The following is a 24,200-nucleotide window of genomic DNA, read 5'->3' as shown; positions in this document are numbered from 1 at the left end:
CATACCAGTTTTTTATATATGCACACATATTGTATATATGTATATATGCATACATACATACACATATATACAATTATATATATTATATACACAGGAAGTCTAGAGTACAAGAATTTACGACACAAGGAGCATGGAGAAGGCAAGTACCCGTGACATCTATCCTGACAAAACATCAGTAAAGATCTCATAAGTTCTTACCTTCTTTCCTCCACCACATTGAGCTGGTATGTAGATTCTTGTACACTGCTTGTCAGTTACAATACAATATTACATAAAACAGCGACGCACTGACCTTTCCTCGTGTATTTAAACCATTTACAGAAGGCTAATTCTTTCACAGTCCCAGCAGCGACATCACGAGACGTACGCTAGACACGCTTTCTATCAAGCACAGTAGCTCCATTATAGTCAAATTCCCGGAACACTTAACAATCCTCTAAATTAAATTTAAAAAATACTAATTCAAGTACAATTCAAGCACATTAGGAGCTGTTTTAACTAATAAACACTTTAACTGGAAGGAGCAGTCCGTTTATACATACATTCTTCATACCATCAAATGGTTTATTGCTAGCATAATGTTCTTGCTGGCATGTGACATAGGGATTAAAGATGATAATTGCTGATGTAAAAACTCAGCCGGACCTCACAGCTTCCCATCAGTCAAGGATGAATCTGCTGACAACGCAGCTAACCCCAAGAAACCCAAGCAGGTCTAGGAACCAGTAGAACCGGTTTCACTTGGGGGCACAAAAACTTGGGTAGACATTTAAAGGTGGAGTCCTTTTCACCGACATTGTATGAATGGCAAAGATCTGAAACAGAACGAGCTATTCAATTAACTTCCCATCAGAAGCCCTTTAACAGAGTCAGATGTGTAAGAGGTTAGGTGATTTCTCGAGCTTGGAGCACAGCAGGCTTTACTCTCAAACCCTTGCATTGAAGGGCCGTGATCAGATGGGGTTTTCCTTATAGTATTATGAAGCCTTCTCCTGCAGCATGGGGCACGTTGGCCCTTTATTGGGCCCCGTGTGCCGGTCTGTTGTGGTTGACGATCGATTAAGTGACGAAGCTGCACTTGGGATACATGGTTTGATCTTTCCGCCCTGGCTGCTTTGCCTTTACCCTTGGGGACATCGCCCTGGGAGCGCACATCTGGCGCAGAAACATGTGCATTCGTTCCTTCTTTGTAAAATAAGCATTGCCACGAGACAAAAAGGAGATGCCTCACACAGAGTAATTATGCCAGCGTGAGCGGCACAACAAAGTCGCTCTCATTTCTGGACGGATTACCCAAGAGCGTGCGAGACTGCATGTTCTGTACTCCTAACCGTTACCAGCACCCCACCCCAGACAGGGGCTTTGATCATGCGGCTCAAAGGACTTCTGGATCCTTCCTAGGGGTACGGGTTTATTTTTATCGTCTACTTCTTGGCATATCCAAAAATGCCTGCCAGAACTAACAAATGGGATATTATGTACAATTACACTTCATTTCGATAGACGTATCAGCGGCTCATCTCTTCTACTGGCCATGACGTGACATTCTGGAGCCAAGCACAGATCAGAAACCGCAGCACGACTAGAAAGCGGCCTCATCCTGCCCTTACGCTGTATAAGCAGAAGCGGTTTTATCTCAGACCAGACCTTTATTAACGCAGTTATTAGATGGTGATAGAGAGAGGGTCCCAAAGTAGTGACCGAGAAGACTATATAACGGTTAAGAAACTCTATGGCGGGTGCGAGGTTCTCGGGGATATTAATATCTCCTCCTTCGTACAGCTTCCTTTTCAGCGGGGAAGTCCCCATCTAAACACAATGTCTTCCGACCAACACGTCCAAAGCAGTGAATGGTTTCAATTAAGGCTACAAGAGATGAACATTGTGCGTATGGTCTACGCAGGGGGCACTTAGTGGCCACAAGATTTGAGAAACCCAAACATTTTATAATATTAATGATCATTTTACAATATTATTGATCACTTTCACTTCTTCCACATTACTTTGTTTGACGCGAGTCACATCCAGGATACTTCCATGAATACACAGGCCTTCCAAACAGAACAAACATATCGCGCTCATTATCATGTCTGTGAAAGACGCAAAAAAGAAGATGATCAAAAACGCACTCTGACCTAAAAGGACAGACAGCAAGCGGGTTAGGACAGACAGAAATCCCGAGCGCTCGTGAGCAATGAAATCCTTCCCAGGAAGCAGCTCGGTGAATTCAATAGACACCAGGCTAAGCACACAGACGAGCGGCCCGTTTTATTATATACTTCCTCCCCGCACAAAAGGCCATTCACAAAAAGATTCACACCTGTAAAACCAAAAATCCACACAACTCACGCACCACCCTTTGTATGCCACAGGGCTGTGCGACCCTCAGTGTGAACACATACAAGCCTCTTGTCATTTAATGACAAGTTTAAAAAGCATTTTAACCAGATATGGTACAACACTATTGTATTTTTTTATTACATATACACATTATTACATATATATATATATATTTTACACACATATATACACAGCTGTGATACACAAGAGCCCTCTCAGCTCAGGATAGGTTACCTAATTATTTTAGCACATTTTTCATCTTCGGGTTAGCACGCGTGTGCGTATGTGTATGGGAGACGTACTCTAAACACGGCTGCTGTGTGTCCAGCGAGGCTCTGACACAGAACCACGTCACGCAAATATGGGATTCGGGTCTGTTGGGTTATTACATTTTATTCATGGAGATTTTATAGCTATTACAATAGAGGGAATGCTGAAAGTGAACATTGAAACTGAGAATATACAATACACATATACAGATGGAGAAACCCTGCTCTTACAAGCTTATGAGCCGTTTAAAAACATCTAACTGTAGCAGGACTTTATACGCCATGATTACGAAGCCTCTATCCCCTGTATAAGAAGTCTCTCCCTTTAATACAAAGCTAGCTCTAAATTCTAGTAAAAAGGATCCTCCTCATGTTCAGCACGTGACAGACGAGTTTAAACGCGTGTCCATGGTACACATCCGTAGAGACACTCCATAGTGGCAGCATTGAAACACTCATCACTATGAAACACTATTACAAATGGCTTTCCTCTACTGAACACCACAACACTGGACCATGTAACAAATGTACACAAATACCAGAAAGACGTACTAGCCAGAAAATACCCCCCCTCGGCCTGTGTGGAGCCAGACCACAATAAAACAATCCTTTGCCCCCTCGGCCCAAGCTCGCTGCTTTATGCAGCTGGACCTTAAGTACCGGACACGATTGTTAGGCGGTCGGGAGAGAGGCGGCCACCAGAGCTGGAGAAGGCAACGTGTGTATAAAGTCCACACATGGTGTGAAAATACAAACGGTACAAGACTTTTCTTGGCCCCGTTCGCATCCACCGGGGACACGCACCGAGAGGACGACTGTTTTGTTTCAGTATCAGTGGAAACGGGGAGGAACACCAGCCTTGGCTGAAGCTCCGTGCCATTTGTTCCAACATGAATGACACTAACCCTTTAATACTCTCTCTTTTGTCTGCCGGGGCTCTGAAGAATGTAGAGCTGGTTGCTTTAGCAACCCAGGCCGACATTAACCCCTTGGCGGCTGGGGGGGGCTGCCAGACTCAGACCAGCTGGTCATTTTAGAAGTAAAAGCGGTCAAAGTAGAAATGTGCACTGGGGGGAGGGAGATGGGGGGAGTAAAAATCTGCAAGGGCAACAACCCCCCCTAACTCCCCCATAGATTGCCCTTGCAACCGTGTCTTCTAGTTTCTGAAATCAGAAGCTACGGTGACAAGTTGTATTTCCTGAAGGATCGAAAAACATCGTTATTGCTATATTACGGGCAAAGAAATGTAAAAGGGCAAAAGCAGGTTTCCACAGAGCGCAGAAAGGGGGAGCTACTCAGGGGTTGGGGTTACGAGATTAAACCATCTAAGTGTTTGAATACAATCACACGTGTGAAAAGAAAAACACCCAGCATCATCAGAAAGTTTCCATCCAGTCTCCAGACAGCCCACCCTGTCCCAACGTCTTCGTCCCACCGCAGATTACCTGCTTCGATTCTAAAAGAGCCGATTAGAACGGCTACTGAAGCCACATCAGAGTCACGTTCCCAAGCACTGGGCCTTTCTTTAGGTATGATCACATTGGGTGTACATTCAATGATATCATCTACAGGACAGATTCATGACCCATGTGGGCAACCCGGAAGTAAAGCAGCCTTTGGTTACGGAGATTTTATAGATGAAACACGCCGGGACACAAAAACCCCGTCCATCATCTTCAGACTTCCAGCAGCAGCGGTGTCAGGAGGTGGTACAAAGATGGTCATCGAGAAGATGTGTTTATACGAGTGAAGAAGCAGACAGAGGCAAGCAGCACAGTCCTGCTTTACAATTAAGGTTGAAAACATCTGTGCGCCAGACTACTGACACTTATACAGCGTTATAGAACGGTGGTCTTGCATTTCTGAAGTGGTCCCCAAGAGCAGTAAACCATATTCGCTTAATTATGCTGTCGTAGTCCTAATACCAAGTAGTAAGCAAAAGCTACAACAACACGCAATGCTTCAGCAACCCCTTTTCATGAAAATCAAGAAATATTCCAGCACACTTCCAACAGAAATCCATCAGACTACACTTCTCTCAGCAAAGCGCCGAGTTTAGAATTTTTTACAAATAAAGAAAAAGATACTTTTAGAAACATTAGTACATAGAACGATGTAACAAGAAAGGGACTAGGGCTACCCACCTCTTTCCTACTGATGTTACATGCAATCTCGGATGGAAATGACTTATTGATTTACATATCGGCGTCATAATCCGCAGCGCTGTACAACGGGCAAGCGGCCCGTAACAAGCAGAGTCCCACGGAAGCAGAGCGGTGCTGCTCTATGGAGCTGACAATCTAGTAAAGCCATAGGTTTTATTAGGGGCTTCTCGGGTTACAACATGTGCCCGTTTGAGTGAAGGGGGCAGGGAGGCACGAAGTGCCAATTAACCCCTTGTAATCTGCGGCTCTGCGAGGTAGACGGCCTCGAGGCTCAGCAGGATGGCTCACTGTTCAAACAAATTGTTCGGCTAAACGAAATCTGCTTCTCCCCCACCCACGCAAACACGGAACAATGCATTCCTGCAGCCTCGCATTAACCGGCAATGCAGCGCCGGAGATCCAGCCCAGGACGGTCTCAGCTACAGGAGTCTCAGGTTTCACGGGTTCAAAAAGACACGGCACTCCCCGCGAGAAACCAGGACGTCACAGCACCTCGTCACAGCACCTCGTTGGAGCCAAAGACGTAACACTCACGATAATCGGCACCCGGCCAACTAAGCTTCCTCCGTGCCTATGGACCATATAAACTATAACTAATACGGGGGTTACGCTCAGCTATCGTATACGTTACAGTATAGAAGCTGCAGTGGGTGACGATGCTTACCAGTCGGTGGTAAACAAATCAGAAATGTAATGGCTCAGACATGACCGGGCTATCAGACCAGGGAATGCAAGACGCTTCTGTACTTCCACTTATAGACACAAATATACAATTCATTCTTTTTAGCCACAGTATCAGAACATGCCCAATAAATCCATACAGTCACTCCAGTCTCCAAGAGAAGACGTGGACAGATGAGGGATTTTGCCGATAATATAGGGACCGAGCTTGGATGTTAACACAGCTCCCGCTACTATCTCACGCGTTTTTTTTTTTGCGAGTCACAAGAGATTAATGCCATAAGTATGTGACTAGTGCAAACATGTCCTCCTGCGAGTGAATACTAAGACGCGGTGACTTGTACTCATCGGGTAGTTAAAGGAATCATTCCCGCCATAGCTTCCCATGTAACGTATTACTGGAGATTCTTCGGCCTCCGTAGATAGTGGGAATAGTCTACCCTTACTACCCAATATGCCTAGGTGGTAGACAAGAGCGGCTAGAATGAAAATAAATGAGCAGTCCTCAACATCAAAATAAAAAGGCAAACTTCACAGCACAAACTGATAGACTTCTGCCCATTTCTAAAAAGCAACTTTTCCCCCCTGTAGCCAGGAAACTGTGTCATGTTTATTGGCCCATAAAAGAAGCATTTTGGAATGGGCACTTAAAGAAAGTGACAATGGTATGGGGGCTGAAGTGTTGTTTGCAGGCGGCCCCGTTAATTGGCAGGAAGTTACCTTCTACGGCCTCAGATAAACCGATACGGCTGTAAGACGATCTTGTTTTAGGAGATCGCCCCGGGGCACCTGTTCAGAAAGCTGCTCCTTATTTGTCTTTTTCTGTAAGCGAAATATGCTTAACGACCCACCAAAAGAGAGAATGCGCAAGAGATCTTTCTTTTACACACCCAGAATACACACCATTTATCAGAAAAAAGATGGGACTTCCAGACAAACCTCAGTGGCCTTCCACACGCTACTGTCAAGAAGCTTCCGGAAGGAATTCTGGGGCCCTCATCAACAGCACAGACAGAAGACATGCAGACAAAACGAATCTGAAGACCAGGACCCAGACAGTATATATTATACATTTATAAACGCACCAGCTTCAAAGGGCCTGCTGGGCTATAGATCCTTTCTATTAGAAAGACACACAAGCCACCATATAAAGCACATCAACAGCCAGCTCTAATGTTACAGATTTATTCACTAAAGAGGGGGTTGGCAGAATTTGCTGGTGAGCCGCCATTTCCCCTCACTTATGACACTTGTATTTATACGTGTGCGAGTATATATATATATATATATATATATATATATATATATATATATATATATATATATATATATATATATATATATATATATATATATGTGTGTGTATATTTATTACACGCAAGGTCGGCGTGGCGATTTAAAATCACTACCTGACATCTGTGAGCTTCTCCTCTCCCAGCATTCGAGATCCCCGGCTGCTCTCAAAATTACTTACGAGCAGAACATATGAGTTGATGCAAAAGTGACAGAGAAGATTGTTGCATATAATAACCCCACACACTTCCTCAGACCTGTAAGCCGTCTGCTGTCTTCCGCCGCCATGTAACGTGGGTGCCCGGGTGCTGTGCGCCCGCAACTGCCGCCTCAGTTATTGGGGGTCAAAAACCGGCTCCTACGTTTTTTTTGGCTGGTTCCTTTATCTAAACCAAATTCGTTGATGCCCACAAATTGAGCTATACATCACACAAGGCCAGCTCAGCATCTCTTGCAGAGAACATCGCCAGGGACGGCCCTTCACAATAAAACTCACTTTGGGGAATAAGCCCCGGGTTCTTATCGGAGGCTTCTGCATAACTTCATTGTATTACGTAGCGCCATTTCCACAGAGCTGTACAACGCGTAAACGGGATATAATTAGTGCATCACATAATAATTAGGGCAATGTCAGGACGGCCCTGCTCAAAGGAGCTTACAATCTAGAAAGTTTGTAAATCGCTGTATACATTACGTGTCTTTATAGAGCGCCAGCAGGCTCCGGAGGCACTACTACTCCAGGCTGCAGGGCTGGCTCACTAGAGGGCATAATACTGGACGCCGGCGGCTCGCGTGATTTAATACCCAAACAGCGTAGGATAAGAACAATCAAGACAAAAAGATCCTCTCACCGTGAACAATCTGTCGCCTTGTTTGTGCTAGTGAGCACCGAGGAGTGGCGTAAGCCAGCCCGGTCAGATCCACCCGCCCCAAACCGCTTCGTGCTATGAGACGGAGCTCTGGAAAGATCTGAGGGATTTGTCTACCCAGCCTCCCAGCGCTATGTTTCTGCGAGTGCGTGGAAGAGGATTCGTGCCGTCACGACTGCCGGCCGCTGACGTCTGCTTTCACACAGAGCCTTCTCACGCACCCCGGCTCCGGACTCCACGTAAAACAGAAGAACTGGTTTCCTGACGTGTTATTTGCGGATGGTGAAATCGCAGAGCGAGCCAAGGAGGGAAACAAAGGTCCTCTGAAAAGGGACATCTCCTGCATGGCGTGGATCGGTTTCCTAAAAACTAGAGCCCCTGTAGATATGAAAGGTAACAATATCGGCAAACCCTGAGGCGCTTTCATAGGTAGCATGCAATGAAATCATACGTGCTTACATGCCGTCACATGCACTTACGCCTGCAAACCCCCCCACGTGCATATTCCGTGTACGAGACTGTTCAGCCAAATATGTCCCGCAACATACTTATTGCCAGTCTGCTCCAGAGCTAACTTGGCAACCGCCGCGGGGAGAGGTCTACTGAGGACCCCTGTATGCCTGCGAAGAAAGCACTCCCAACGATCTCAATGGAAGTGCTTACCTGCCACTGACTGCCTGCTACAAGCAATCAGTGGCCAGAACTGTTGGACCACAGAGGAGGATTTTGAGAGTACTTTCATTCTCTGGCGTGGCTGTCAGATAATTAATCGCCCCTTTATGCCCCAGGTGATCACCACCAGAAGTTATCGGATACCCGAGTGTTAACGAGTATCTATCCCCCTATGATGAAATAAAGCCTATTCTCAGCGTTGCTTAAATATTCTCATTTACAGGCACAGCAGTGGATAGGTGGCCTCTGTAATCTCATTTGCTTGAATACTGGGGTGAATTAATCCAATTTACACTTCCTGGCCCTCGCATGAAACAAAGTGGCTGTAAACCCTGCATTGCACTTTGGTAACAGGATTTCAACTGGTATTCAATGCGAATCAACACCATTACAGATGGTTCGTGTTATTCTTGTGGTCACGTCTTCCCTTGGCAATGAAAAGATGTTATTGTGATGCGTAAAGCCGGGGCGCGAATCGCTGGTGGGAAACGTGTCCATCCCAAGACCATAAAGTAAATTATTTTGCATCTTACATACAGGCGTATCATCTATCCATGTATACGGATCTCAATCCAAACATAAAGAATTCCTCCACATCACCGGGCAGCCACACACACATACACGGCACAATAGGATTACCTTTTAACACACACTGTATAATTAGCAGATGCTAATTACCAATTAATTTCTATTTTTCGGCAGGGTCATTAAGCTGCCACGGCTGTGCTGCACTGGAAAAGGAGATGAGGCTGTCCTTAACAACTTAAGCCCTCCATTTTATTTATAAAGTTGAAGACTGACATCTTTTGAAGAATAAAGTTATTTCGCAGTGCAAGTAGGTTGGTATTGAGGAAAAACTGCTTTTGCCCCATTTTGTTCCACTAAACTTCCTTTACCTACAAACCCAGAGGCTGCCAATGTTGTCACTCATAATAATATGTTGGGTGACTTTCATGCTCAAACACCACACTGAGCCGATACTTTATGGCAATGCTAATGAAGTCTGTTCCTGAAGAGAATTTCATTAGTGACTGAGCCGTTCTATTGTATTGAACGAGGCGGTAGGAGGAGGAGTCGGGAAGACTGGGCTAAGATAACAGAGCTAGGACACCTACAAACGGCTAACATTATGCGACATCACAATGAATTTAAAAGGAAACCGCATTATATTTGTGAAAAAGCTTATTTATAAAGTGACACTAGAAATATTTAAAATAATAATTGGTGTGAGCGCTTCTTTAAATGCACATTAATCTGTTTGATTTCAAGGGATCAACTCTGTTCTCTGCGACGCACAGTATAGCCTTGCGAGCTTCAAAGGAAAGACACACAAGGAAATCAGTAAGGGTATACTCCCCTATTTCCATGATCATTGCCCTGGATTTTATTTGGACAAAAAGAAAGAAAGAAGTGTTAAGTACAATGTCTACGTTCAGACCCGGCTGATGAGGATTCTAATGGGGTCTGCTCTTTGAATAAAACCTCCTGCTGATCTGCGGTAAACTAGCACTTTGTTCCATCACACTCCGATGATCTGAGGTCAGAGGATTGCAGGAATTATTTATGCAGTGACTCACTGATTCATTCCTTAAAGACACAACACACACACACACGCTTACATTTTAGGGTAAAGTGCATTTGTAAACTAAATCAGCTACCCTGCTTTAGGAGACCCAAGCGGGTTATTCAGTGAAGAGGGTCGGCAACCCCACTATCCATTATTAAAGGGCCAACCCCAGCGAGAGTCTGAACTTCTCGTATAATGCAGCATTAAATGAGCATTAATGTGAGAGTTCTTGAACTATGCATTGAGCAGGGCTGGTCTATCCCAGGGGAAAACGAACCACGGTTAACCCCTTCCTGCGGAATAATAAAGTAAGATTCACTCCAGTAAACTGCGGCTGCCATCACCATCGAAAGTTGCGCTGTATTTTGGATTTGTTTTTGCGGATTTGACAAGATTACCCCGTGACATGTGTGTAACATGTTTGTTTTTGTTTTTTACGCCTTATGGTTGATTCCATGATTGTCATCTGCCTAACTTTATTTTCGGTCGTTCGGATTATAGTTTGCACTGTATGTGATACTGTATTGTGCATCACTTGTATCTGTATATGCCTATTTTGTCATCTTGTCTGTATATGACTGTCATTATGCTATATGCTTTGTCTTCTCCGTGTAATAAAGAAGTTTAAAAAAAAAAAAGATTACCCCGTGACGCTCTTAAAACTTGCATAAACAAGACAATGGATTAACAGCCCCACGGAAGGACTCGGCTACAGCTCGGTAAACGGAACAGATTTAGAAAGCGGGATTTAAAAAGGGACCTTTACTGGTTAACTAAACAGCATTTTGCTTTCTTTCTGTAGATTGAGATTTAAAAGGGCCAGAAAAGTGATCGATTACCAGCTAAACAAGCAGCAATTCTCTACAGCACTCCAGATTACCGCTTTCTAATAAGGACCGAGAGCTTAAAATTAACTCTTTCAGCTTTCAGGTGCACTTCATTTCCCGCAGTGGATCTGGTGGGGGTCCTGAAGCAATGGGCTGGTAACGAGCGGTGAGCTGATTGAACACCTTGCACCCTGTAGGGGGTAAAAAGAACACCTGCTGGCTTCATCGCGGTGAAAAGAAATCAATTAATAAAAAAATAGCTGCTCAACCGGCCCGGGAAGCCACGCACCGCAGGTCAGCGCTCTGGCAGGAGAGGAGGCAGGAGATGCTGGGGTATCAAGCAGAATATAATGAAGGAAAGCTCCTGGGTTTATGATCGCTCACACCCAATCAGATCCCTCAGAGAGCTCCAGATTATATTAGGAACCAATCAGGGCTTTTACAAGCAGAAGAGCACAACACACAAGAGTTCTGGAAGTGAAAACATTCTAATACCCAAGACACGAGCATAACGGGAATACCGGTCACATGACGGAGCTGTGGCTTCCACCGGTGATGCGCACAAACTGGTCATCGGGTGTCCTGAGGGCTCCGACCTTCGTTAATGGAGGCCGGGGAAGAGCCACTGGTGTATACACGCAGGATGCTGGTCTTTTATCTCTTTAGGGTATGGGAAGCCCCTTTTGCCCTAAGGGAGGGAGTATTGTCCAATACAATAGGAAACTGATCAAAGGAGAGGTCTATTGTCATGTTATAATGGAGAAGGGTCTAATCATTGGAAGTGCCATCACCCCATTGAGGACACCAGCCTCTTCATGGTGGCTTGATGTAGCCTCTGACTGCTAATGAATACACCAGGATACATTTCTGACGGGGGCAGAGAAACGCTTTTTAGCAAAACACAGAACCTGATACCAGATAAGAACAATTCGGTCCTTCCAGTCTGTCCATTTTTCTGATGAAAAGACCCAGACCTTCATCAGCCCTCGGTCTCGTCATATATTCAGAATAGCTTTATGCCGAGACCATGCAAGAATAAATTGCCTCACTCTACTAACTTCTACCACTTCTGATGAGAGGCTGTTCCATTTACCTTCCACCCCCTCCACAGAGAAGGAAAAACAAAGAGCACACACCGGGAGAGTTCCCGGTCCAAGGACCAGTTTGTGAAAATACGGTGCCATGTCATTGGAGATGTTTGGAAATGCCAGCATAAAAGGCACAGTGTTGGGTCCCACCTGGGAAGAAGGCATATTAAATACCCTTTAGGAGAAGGCACGCGAGGGGGGTCTTCATAGACTCGCTGAAGCCGGCTGGCAGCATACCACACATGTGCACTGGCTAACAGGAATTAAAGACATAATGTATAGAGAAAGCACATGTCGGCCGGCACGTCTTTTTAAATCAACAGCTTCCAGATTAATGATATCGTGGCTGCTACAGAGCAGGAACAAAATGAAACACAGAAACTCTGGCCTTGTAACACTCAAAACCTTCCCTTTCCGGACAGGTACTAACTTCCAAGCACACGCGTGTTAACCTATTCCACAGTCGCACAGTGACATGTTAACACTGCGAGTACCAGATGACGGCACACGTCCTGGCCGCCGGGGACATGGAGCCTTTGGCCGCCTCTCTATTGTTCGTCTGCGGTCACTTCCTTTTTCTTATTTGTAACGGCAGCGTGCGCAGGAAAAAGATGTCAAAAACGGCTAAGCTGACCAGGATTTCATTAGTAGTCCGCAATAAAGCATGTTAACTGAATACGAACATATAGCAATATATATACACACACACACACACACACACATATATATACACACATATACGATGACCTAGGCAGGAAGGGAAAGCTCTGAAAACCCCAAACTATGTTAAGCTTCATGTTATTCACAATGCCTCTGCCAAGATGCGCCGTTACCGCTGTTCCCCGCGGCGTTATTATTATTATCGCTGTAAGAAGTTTGCCGTGTCGGTGGAGAGGGTTGCAGTCCAGACGTGTCACACACGGGAAGTGCAGCCGGAGATAAGGAATGCAGCTTCGCCTCCTCATGACATCCACAGCGGGGAATGCGAGGCAGACCGGGAGCAGTCTGGGAATGCAGAGAGAATACTGCTCGGCGGGAGGGGGCTGCCAGGCGCCTGCGCGGCCCCAAACGCGGCAACAGGAAGCCCATTCGGCACTTACCGGGAGGCATGCATTAAAGAATAAAACACACGCCAAGGAAGTGGTAATGAGCGGTTCCACGCGTGACTGGATAAACGTGGGGAGGAAGAGGGGTTCTCCTGGTTCTGGTACTGCATATGTCGCAGCTAAAGCCAGGACTCCTCTCTAGGACGTATCATGTCAACATCATCCACTTCCACCAAGACAAACAAGTGGCTGCTGGAGCTAATGGAGTATGTCTCTGTCACCATCGCAGCCGCCTTGTGATGGACTTACAGGTCCGCAGAAACAAGCAACAGATCCCCGTCGTACGTAATGGGACTAATGATTAATTTAGAATGAATTAAATCTGTAAGGGTAAAGAAAGGTGTGCGAGGAGCTGGCCGGCGGGGAGTATATCGCGCCTGTGCAGCAGCAAGCAGATGTGTTTTGCCGACAAGCGGCTATTGTGTGCATTAATGCTGGAGTGTCCCTTTAAGACATGTTATGCCATAACTCCATAGTGTACAACTTGCCACAAACAATCTCCTCTTTACAATTTAACTTCCCAATCCTGTTGGGCAAGCCCATAAACCCTTTAAACTTCTGATTGTGTTACAAGAATCTAGCAAAGTGCATTAAGACCACACTCCTGATGTTTCTTGGCTTTTTAATGCACATGGTGAGTCCACCATAAAGTATACAAGTTAAAAAGCCAACTAATGTCAACGGAAGCTCAACTGGCAGTCATTCAGTTGAGCCAACAAGCGCTAGTGTGCAGAAAGTGTACTTAAGTACACTGCGAGCATCACACACTCATTTGCATGCAGTTATTGCGTAATGGAAATGTATACAATGTCATCAGAACTTTTTAACACATTATTGTCCAGAAGGAGGGCCTGGCCAGCTTGGATTCTCCCGTATCGGGATAATCGGTTATGGGCTATGTAAGCGCGTGTTCCTGAGCACGCTGGCAACAGGCTTGCTGCTTAAGTTACATTCTTGCTCCTTCTGCGATGGGTTAAAGAGCAACACAAAAGATACTTTGCATATGACAAGAGTCTGGGGGGTTTGGCATACAGAGGTCTCACAGAGGGGCCCTGCTGTAACCCGACGCTCTACGAGCCACAAATTCCTCACCGTGCCAGAGTCTCCAAAAGCCCAGCCGCGGAAATGGCTGCAGGCCACGGATGGTAATTAGGAGATCTCAGGTAGAGCGATGGGGACAGGTAGAGACTCGGAGATTCACACACTGTAGGGAGACTCATCCAAGAACAGCTTCACGTCAACACAGGGGACACCTGAACTCTGCTTTACCCCCCAGCCCACCACGTTTTTCCGTTTGAATCAAGCATGCCCCTATCCCCAAGAGTGGAGCAAATGCTCAAACGTCATCATCGCTCCATTCAGGTTCCCAGCGGAAGTCAATCACGTCAATCCAGTTGAGTAAGTCTGTCCGAGAGGCAGGGCTCGCAGTGTAATAACGCAAACGCCACGGCTTATACCATTCTTCAGCTACTGCTTATTGATCCCATTCTATTTATATTCCTGCGGCCAAAGGAAGCTCTCGCGCCAATAATATTAAAGAACAGTAATATCATCACTAACACAACATTAACCATAATAACAGTAATAAGAATAAGGTAATGCCTACAACCCCAAAGGTATCTCCTGTCCAGCTCAATCGCGGCTATGGGGGTCATCTCCTAAAATACCGAGTACTTCAACACGGATGGGTCCTTCATCTACAGTCATGGATTCCAGGCTCTCCTCACATGGACTCTCGGGGTTCTGTACCCAGCAGGGATCAAGACGCAGACGGATTAACCTTCTGCTTCCAACACATCCTAAACACCTGCATCCGGTCTTCTGACCCATATCTACAAAGCCTTTTATAGATCTAAAGTAAAAGATTTCTCAAAGCCGGGGAAAAAAAACAGATATTTATGAGAATTGTGGTTTGTGTAACTGGAACCATCAGGCCCGCCTCGCCAGCTCAGATCCGAGTATTTAATACGCCTTTAATGCCCAATAGGCCTCGAAACAGACCTGCGCAGCATGCTAATCCACAGTGGGACTGCACCTTTAACAGGATAGCTCAGGGTTGAGGAACGAGCGATTACATGGAGCTTTGGAATGCGCACCGGGCTGGTGCCTCGTGCAGCGAGGGGTTGATGTGAGGACACGAGGCGAGTTTAGAAGCCTATCCCTCGTCCCGGTGATGACACGCTGGAGAAGGCTTTTTGAGGCAAGCCAAAGACATGGGAGTGAAGGGGTTAAACAAGCGAAGCGTTACATGGAAGAGCGGCGGCGGGGGATTCGGGGCTTGGGATTAGTCAAGCTGTAGCCAACAGCACAAAAAAAGACAAAATTCAGAATCTGACTGAGCGGCGGTCGGCCGGCTGATACGACAGATTTAAGTGATAAGGCCCGCGCTGGTAAATCTCACCATGAAACCCGATTCTGGAGCAGCTATCGAGAACATACATTTACATTAAGACTTTTCTCCAAATAACCAACAGAAATGCCTCAAACACATGCATACAGAGACACTGCGTCCAAAAACACGCAGAGCTCAGGCGGCTTGTGAGCGGTTTATTTTTGGATGGATCGATGTGGAAGGCGCTCGTGGATTTGTAGTCAGGTGTACGAGCAGAGCGAGTAAAATCACTAAACGGCTCCAGATCCGCAGCGGACGGAGAGCGTGGCAATCGGCATTCACAGCTGGAAGCCATTAAACAAGTTCTAAAGAGCTTCTGATCAGCGCACATCGCGAGTCAGCGTCCTCGGTGTCTCCGCAAAAATAACCCAAAGACATCAAACGACTCCAAATCTTCAAAGGACGCAGATACACGGAACCGGCGCCTCACACGGAACCGGCTCGCTAGAACACTTCCTCCCCAGCCACCTAATGCTTTTTACCACCATACACCTGGTGGGGTCGTTCATTGACAGGATAGCTGAATGAGGGAGTGGGTCGGAAGAAGGGCTGAATGCCTAAATGGCTGCGTTGCTGAGAAACCTTTCCCCGGCCATCTGGCAAGGACACGGTGGGCCGTCGGTGGCCGCGGCAGCTGATCAGGTCCCGCAGCGTGCGGCTGTCAGCTACACGATAAACCAAAGGCAGGATTTAAGGAGATCTCAGCAATCACATCCACAGGGAAGCCCCACTCACTCCCACCGGCTAATGAGCAGAAGCCCACGCAAAACACAGCAGGGGTTAAACCCCTGTATCACTGGGCACCGGATCACTAAACGCCGCTAAATAGAATTATATATGATGTGACGCAACTGCAGATACACTTCCAGTGACTACACGGGGAGTTTCCAAGCAGTGCGACTGAATCAGCAATATCAACGCATGAACAGAAATACACACACAGCCACGCATCTCCTCCCCGCCACGGAGGGTTAATTTCCAGCCGTCATCACGGGCGGTAGAGAAAGATCAGCTACCGGATTCCAGAAGAAAGTTTCCATGTATGTACAGCCCGAGCACAAAAAGCACCACTTCCTCTTCACATACAGACGTTTATGCGCCAACAACACATACAATACACAACTCATTCACACACACAACACACTATAGAGCTAGAAAGAACACCAGAAAGCACCGTCAACGAACGAAGAAAGAAGAGGCGAAGAAAAGATGGAGAAACAAGTGTTGTGCGGAGGCCAGGCCAGCATCTCGAGACCCGCTCGTAAACTTCACAGCTAGACAGCGGAGACGAGTTCCACGGCCGTCTGCAGTTAGCGCGGCTGCTAACGACGTCGGCAGACAGATCCCTGCCTGCCTGCCAACTCGCAGCCGTGCCAGCAGAGCAAAGAGACCTCGCGGCTCGGCAGCCGACAGGCACGCTGACGAGAGAGGACGCCGAGCCCAGCCAACGCGGCCCGAGGGTGCGGAGGTCCCTCAGCTGCCGGACATCGCGGTCAGCCATGCGCCTCTTCAGCCAGCGTTCAGCGCAGAGCGAGAACAAACAGATACCGAGTCACGAGAGATTTGGCAGTTCAGGGGCAACGTAACAATACAAACGATAAAATAAAAATAAATAAATAAAAACAATACAATAAAATTAAAATAGTAATAGAACAGTAATGCAGAACTTTCAACTGAATGTGGACTCCAAGGCTGTGCATTTAACCCCTGATTTAATACATTAATAACATTAATACTCCAGGACCCCCGCACCGTAGATAAACAGACAGGCGGTGGCCACGCTGTAAATCGGGACTTCCGTCATCGGTAACCAACGTCTAGCGCCACTACGGGGCTGGCATACAGCGGGTGGCACGCAAGGGGCCGGCTGGCATACAGCGGGTGGCACGCAAGGGGCCGGCTGGCATACAGCGGGTGGCACGCAAGGGGCCGGCTGGCATACAGCGGGTGGCACGCAAGGGGCCGGCTGGCATACAGCGGGTGGCACGCAAGGGGCCGGCTGGCATACAGCGGGTGGCACGCAAGGGGCCGGCTGGCATACAGCGGGTGGCACGCAAGGGGCCGGCTGGCATACAGCGGGTGGCACGCAAGGGGCCGGCTGGCATACAGCGGGTGGCACGCAAGGGGCCGGCTGGCATACAGCGGGTGGCACGCAAGGGGCCGGCTGGCATACAGCGGGTGGCACGCAAGGGGCCGGCTGGCATACAGCGGGTGGCACGCAAGGGGCCGGCTGGCATACAGCGGGTGGCACGCAAGGGGCCGGCTGGCATACAGCGGGTGGCACGCAGCTGGTGAGCAGTTAGCACGGGTCCCGTAGCCGTCACATTAAGCGCTTACAGTTTTAACGCACAGAGAATTACACGGGAGACATGGTAGCGCGCCGTGTGACACATGATGACGCGCGGCAAACCGCGCGCTCTCACACCCGCGTTAACACTTTCAGAGCCACAATCTAGCCTTCTGTCGGGCTGATAGATCAGGCGAGTGGGATCTCACAGACACAATGTATTATACGCTGGAGCTGCCTGTCGCCTTCAAAGGGTTAACGAACAGTAACAAAGAGACACAAGTGATAAAGTGTCATCTGGTACAAAGCGTCCAATCACATTCCAGCAGTTGCCACTCTATCAGGAAGCATTTTCCACACTAACATCAAGTATAACTAAATGGAGAGTGGTAGGTAAGTGGAACAGACTCCCAGCAGAAGTGGTAGAGGCTTGTATCTTATCTTGAGTGACTCTCGGCCATGTTTAATGCACCAGATACCCAGGGAACCAATACTTTATTACTTGTCATCACACTGTATACTTGTTTTTTCCCTACCAACTCTGCCATAAGACCAGCCCACCCACCCACTACTCTTTCAGTAAAAGCACACACTGCTCATCCAATTAACAAGCCCTCTCCAAACAGCTGAAAACCAACAGGTAGCTCATGTGGTGTGGCTGCAACTCCCATGATCCTCAGCCAGACTTCCTCTTAAATCACGTTGCCATGGGAGTTATAATTCATAAACAGTACTAAGCCTCCCCCCAGGAGTATTAACAAACCGACGTAGGCTCTACCAACACTATCTGTTCCCAGCGTATGGATCAACTACTACCAACTCACAAACTTTTCTACAGATTCTAATAGAACACCCGATACACTTTGCAAAGTCCCTCGTTCCAAAGCAGATCTTACATTCTTTTTACAGTGCGTATTACCATCAAGCCCAAATCATGTTACCCGATTTACACTACCAACCGTGCCGGGTGGCAGATTACAGGAGCAAAAACTTTTAGCGATAGTGCTCCGCCACACCAGAACAACGCTGAAAGTTTTTCTCAGACATACGTTCTCCCCCGAGACGTAATCACATCTCCCCTCCAAGACAAGTCACCTGATGAATGACTCCGCAAGCCCATTGTTGACTCTTCCTTTAGTCATTTTTTCACCCCAGTGGATTACGAGCCCCCTCGTTTGGTTCCTTGTGGCACTGAAAAGTTTTTGCCCCCATTACCACCCACTCTGCCCAACAGGACCTAGCTTAGGGGCGTTTATTCCGCATCTTCCACCTCTGCTGGCTGGCCGATCAATGCTTCCACTGTTACGATATACAACGCAGCCCGGCCGAACACACATGTGGGCAAAAGACAAAGGGGTCTGACCCCTCATCAGCGCATTAACCCCCGGAGCGTGTGAGCAGGTGTCCTTACCGCGATCAGGGTGCTGTTCCTGCACTGCTCCCCCGTGCCTCCTCCGCCTCCGTCTCCAGGATCCATGTTGCCGGCCTGACTGCCCCTGCCGGCCCCGGGCTCCTGGTTGGCCGGCGGCTGCTGGCGGTGCTTGCCGGCTCGCTTGGCCTTGGCCTGCAGGCAGCGCTGGTGTAGCTGGAAGGTCTGTTGTTTCTCAAGATCCAGCCTCTCCCCGGCCACGGCTTCGTAGCGCGACTCGCAGGAGCCGTGGTGCCGCCGGCAGAGCTCTATCCGCCGGCGGAGGCGCTCCATCACGGCGCTGTGCCGAGGGACTACAAAGTCCGCCATTCGGAGGGGGAAACTTACCACAGCGGCCTGAAAACACGAGCACCCGACGCTCCCCTCCTCCTGCCTCACAATCCCCCGGGCCCCCTTCTCTCGCTCGCCATTGTTATCAGCACTGCCGCCATCTTGAACCTACTTCACTTTTTTCTTAGAAGGAGGGGATACAGAAAAGGGGGCGTGACGTCACGGCACCCAAGGCAACGGGCATCTGCGAATGAGAACGGTGCGGGGGCGTGGCTAAGGCTGTGACGTCTGTGTTTTGTAAACGGAGTTGTCTGTCTACGCGAGCAGGGAGGGGATTGTGCGCTGGGAAAAAAAGGCGGTGACTCGAGGCAAGTCAGTGCTGACCTATCACAGGCACCCCTGAGATTGATTGACGTACTAGTTAAGTAGGCGTGGCGCTAGAACTTTGAGTGACAGCATGCTCTTATGCCAGGAGTTGCTGTGGAGTCACCAGCACAAAACATAACAAGTGGCTTATTTGTTTAGTTTTTTTATACGGTTTTGGAACAAAGATCAGATTCTGCCGAGTCTCTAAAAATAGTAGGAAGGGCAGTTCCTTGTGATTAGCAAACAGCCCACACAATGAGGAATATCAGCTATTTTTAGCAAGCTGTTGACATTTCTTTATGCTCCTCAGGTTCTTCCTGAAGACCGTGATGTTCTGGTGTGGAGGCCTCATTATGGTGCTTTCTATGCCAGGCTTCAGGTTGGCCTAAAACCTCAACCTTGACATTGCCCACCTAAGCCCATCAAGACATCATCCGACTTCCCCCTCTAACCATCAGTCTCAGTATCCGTGGAATTGGGGGACTTGTATCATAGGTTCTGGTAGGTGCTAACTAAAAAATAGATGCTGGTTTACTGGCCCAACCGTCTGAACGTACCCGATGGCCCTTTTGCCGATAGTTCTTCTCCAGGGCAAGTGTCCCTTGTTGGGGCCTTTATTTGTCCCTCCTGGGAGGTGCATTGAAACCCTTTACTTAAAGGGACACTCCAGCCATCATATACACTGCTGTGTCCCTTTTTGCAAATACATTCTGCGGAGTCCCACCATATGCGTTTGCTCCCTTCCATCTGTTATTTATGCAGGAGATATGTTCCACCAAATACTAATATACTCGGCGCCAGTCAGCTCCAGGCAGGGTCTATCGAGAACCGTGTAAGCATGCCCGGGAAGTGATCCCATTGATCTCAATGGAAGTACTTTCCTTCTGCTAATTTGCTACTTCAAGCAGCCAATCAGTGGCAAGAATCATCAGACCACTGAGAGAGAAGGCAGCTGTGGAGCTTTGATAAGAGTGGATACTTAAGTACTCACTATTTTAATACACTTTTGTGGGCTTGTCCCTTTTTAAGATGAACTGTCAGAGTCACACATTTATCCCAAATAAATGTATTTATTAAGCCACTTTTGGTGTGCAAAGTTTGTAATCAGCTCAATTATTTTGGAGATATTTGATTTAAAAATAATGGGATTCTTTTACTTCGGAGAAGTTGGGATATCAGCTTTCCCATGTTTCCTAGATTTCCTAGACCTTTGGTAAACTTGAGTTTTACCAAGCGCAGATATCAAGATACTTTACTTGACTCGAGAGTCCATGAGTACGGTAAGAACCTCAGCCATGGAGAATTTGGTGGCATTCACAGATCCATGTTTTTAGCAGGCCTATTTTCTGGCAGAGGGGCCCAACAGCACAGCTTGAGCAGGGACACCGTTGCCTCCCGTGGCACACCTCTCTATTCCCCAGCTTCCTCTTATGTGATGTGCCAGGGTATGATGTCATACCCCTCTGCCTTTAGTCATTTATTTGTCAGCAGGACAAGAGAACAGGAAAGAGAGATTTAGGCCAGAATCTTCATCTCGGGAGGCGCGTTTTTTGCACATCGAGTTATGACCTTACTAAGTATCTCACATTTCTATAATGATGAAAGCGATTAAAAGTGGAAACATAATTTGATGTCACATAAGAGCAATTTGTACCATCTAGTTAGCTTATTTCTTTTAACCTGCCACAATACTTCAAACCTTACCTTATCCTTAGCCCTGTGGTACTGTATGGTCAGGACAGCCTTATGCCCATCCAATGTATGCTTACATTATCTCACAGGATTTATTTCTCCCATTTCTGATGGGAGGCTGTTCCATTTATTCACCTTATTAGTTAAGAGAAAACATTCTAATCCGTACTCATGCTCAAGGGATTAAGCCTTCATATTCACCCAAGCACTAGCCGAGACTTAGTGTAGGACTGAGTTTATTGGGAACAGCACAGACATTTATACACAAACCATAATTGGATCAGGAGTATAATCTCATCAACTACCAGACAGCCCGGCGCTTCCATACAGTTCTATGGGCAGCAATGCCCACCCGACAAAGAGTCACTATTTCGGGCATGATCCCGAGGGAGCAGCATCAAACGATGACCCTACCTCTCCAAAAAGCCACTTGATTTGACATCAGGACCCTGAGCGGAGTCTGCACGGTAGCCAGGCCAAAGTTCCATAGCCAGTGCTGGGTAAACCCTGATTCTATGGAAGGGCAATAAAACCGGGGTTCTCAAAGGAGCTCCCTCTCTGTAACCACCCCCCAAATGTGACCCACCACAAGCATATTGTGGTAGGGCAACAGATGTACAACACTACTCAGTTACAAATGTCGGCGGGCATTGCCTAATCCATTTCCATGGATTTGCGGCTAGGTCCCGGTCAGGCACATGGAGCGTTTCCAGCCATGTAGAGCCCCCATAGCCAGCTGGTACATGGGAGTCTGGTTAGGGCAGCCTGTGCCCCCACTGACCACAGGGAAAATTAGACATGAGAGGGGTCTTGGCAGGCTGGTAAGGAGACACTCCATGGCCCCCTCCCAACCTCAAACCTACTCCATGTGTCCTCAGCCTCAAGAGGGTTACCATTACCGTACATCTGGACAATTCACCTTATTTTAGTATTTGCCTTTTTGTCCTAGAATTCATGCTGCTTTACAATCTACTCTCCCTGTACTTTGAGTAACCTATGCATGTACCGTATTTGCTTGATTATAAGATGAGGTTTTTTTCAGAGCAAATGCTCTGAAAAATACCCCTTGTCTTATAATCGGGGTCGTCTTATAATCAGACCTCAAATAGGTCTGACTATGAGAAGACTAAGATCCAGATCCCCCCGCAGCTGGATCCTCCTGCCCCCCTCCCCTGCGCCCCACTTACCGGTGCTTCTGAGTCCCCGGTGTGCAGCCGGGCAGTGTCTACGCGATTCGCGTAGACAACTTACGCTGCAGCTGGAAGGAGGTGTGGCTTGCAGTGGGGGTTGTCTGCGTCCATCGCGCAGACCTTCCCCGGCTGTCAGAGATCAGAGTTACCGGCACCGGTGCGGGGAATTCTCTCTGATAGTCGGGGAAGGTCTGCGCGATGGACGCAGACAACCCCCACTGCTAGCCACACCTCCTTCCAGCTGCAGCGTAAGTGTAGACATCTACACGCTGCCCCGGCTGCATGACAGGGGAGTCAGAAGCACAGGTAAGTTTGGGGGGGCAGGGGAGTGTTAAATGGGGGGCATAAGGCATTTCTGGAGGCAGAGTGTTCTATGAAATGCCTTTTAACCCCTTAATGCCACTCTGCCTCCCCTTAACGCTCTATACGCCACTCTGCCTCCTGAAATGCCTTAAAAATCCCTATATGCCACTCTGCCCCATAATATGCCTTTTAACCCCCTTAATGCCAGAGTGACATATAGGGGTATAAGGCATATCATGGGGCACAGTGGCATATAGGGGGTATAAGGCATTTCAAGGGCAGATGTGCATAACTGGGGGGCAGGTTGGAAAATAGAAGGAAATAAAACCAAAATATTTTTCCCAATCATAGCTCAATCAGCAGTGAATGGTTAGAGACAGGGCAGTGATCAGGCTCATCCATCTACCTTACCCATCCAGCCACCTTGCAATGTACTGAAGCAAAGCAGTGGGGTATGTCGTGTCATAAGGTGGCCTCATGGGACCCACAATTGTATTCACAGCTCAATAAACTGTTCAGAGTAGAAGCAGGACAGTGGGGCAGCTTGAGGGGACAACTAGGTAGTGCTCAGAAATTGGGACAATACAGCTTATAATGGTACACTTGGAAGGTATCCTTCTGGAGAAGAGATGTCCATTATACCACCCAGTACTGTATGTGATATATATCCCCCATACTGCAGGCAGTACTTTATCTGAGCTGATCAGTAATTCGGAACAATTATATGTGTCCTTGAAAACATGGCTGATGTCTACATACCATGCACTATTGTCGTAGAAAAATATTTGTACTCAATAACCACCATCAATAAACATCCACCTCCACCATAGCTGGTTAGAGACCCAGTTAATGTCTCAGAGAAAGATAGCTTTTGTATTACAGACAAACAAAATGTTTTATGTAAAGATGCACTAAATCCTCATAGCAAATAATTCCTCTATTACAGATATGTGTATTTTCTGATGAACCTCCATAGTTGTGATAAAGATCACATTTGTTTAAAATGCTTGAGCGTTCTCAGAGACTCTAAGTGTGCTTAGATTATAAAATAAAAACTAACTTTAGGTCTTTTAGGGGTCTTTTCATTACTTACATAAATGCACATACTTTTTAGAAAATTCATAAGATTACTACATTTTAAATACTTTTGGAATGTTGGAAATTTTAAACCACAATCTCCATCCTAATATTGGCTGAGGGGTATTTGCGTGCAGTACAACGAGTGGAGGTGTTTTGGTTGTTTTCTTTCTTTATTTTTACATTTTTAAGGATGATCACTGTGATGGAGATTTTTAAGCAGTTCAACACTGCCAGAATTGAGGGGGAGGTGAACGTCAGACAGAGGAGGGCAGAGTCAGGGAAGGAAATGCTTCTAAAAGGAACTGAGGGGGTAA

General features: G+C 47.2%; 1 protein-coding gene across 2 annotated transcripts in view; it reads right to left on the bottom strand.

The window, feature by feature from the left end:
* MAML1 (mastermind like transcriptional coactivator 1) overlaps positions 1-19,412 on the bottom strand; it is a 28,966-nt gene extending 9,554 nt beyond the window's left edge. For both annotated transcript variants that reach the window (XM_053464953.1, XM_053464954.1), the window contains exon 1: positions 18,968-19,412. In XM_053464953.1, coding sequence (XP_053320928.1) covers positions 18,968-19,294 — 327 coding nt within the window. In that variant the 5' untranslated portion in view covers positions 19,295-19,412. The remainder of the gene's footprint in view (positions 1-18,967) is intronic.
* Between the last annotated feature and the right edge of the window lie 4,788 nt (positions 19,413-24,200).

The sequence above is a fragment of the Spea bombifrons genome, chromosome 4 (assembly GCF_027358695.1).
Source record: "Spea bombifrons isolate aSpeBom1 chromosome 4, aSpeBom1.2.pri, whole genome shotgun sequence".
In the NCBI taxonomy this organism is placed as follows: domain Eukaryota; kingdom Metazoa; phylum Chordata; class Amphibia; order Anura; family Pelobatidae; genus Spea; species Spea bombifrons.
Note: the sequence above shows the minus strand (reverse complement) of the source record. Positions and strands in the feature narration are given on the sequence as shown.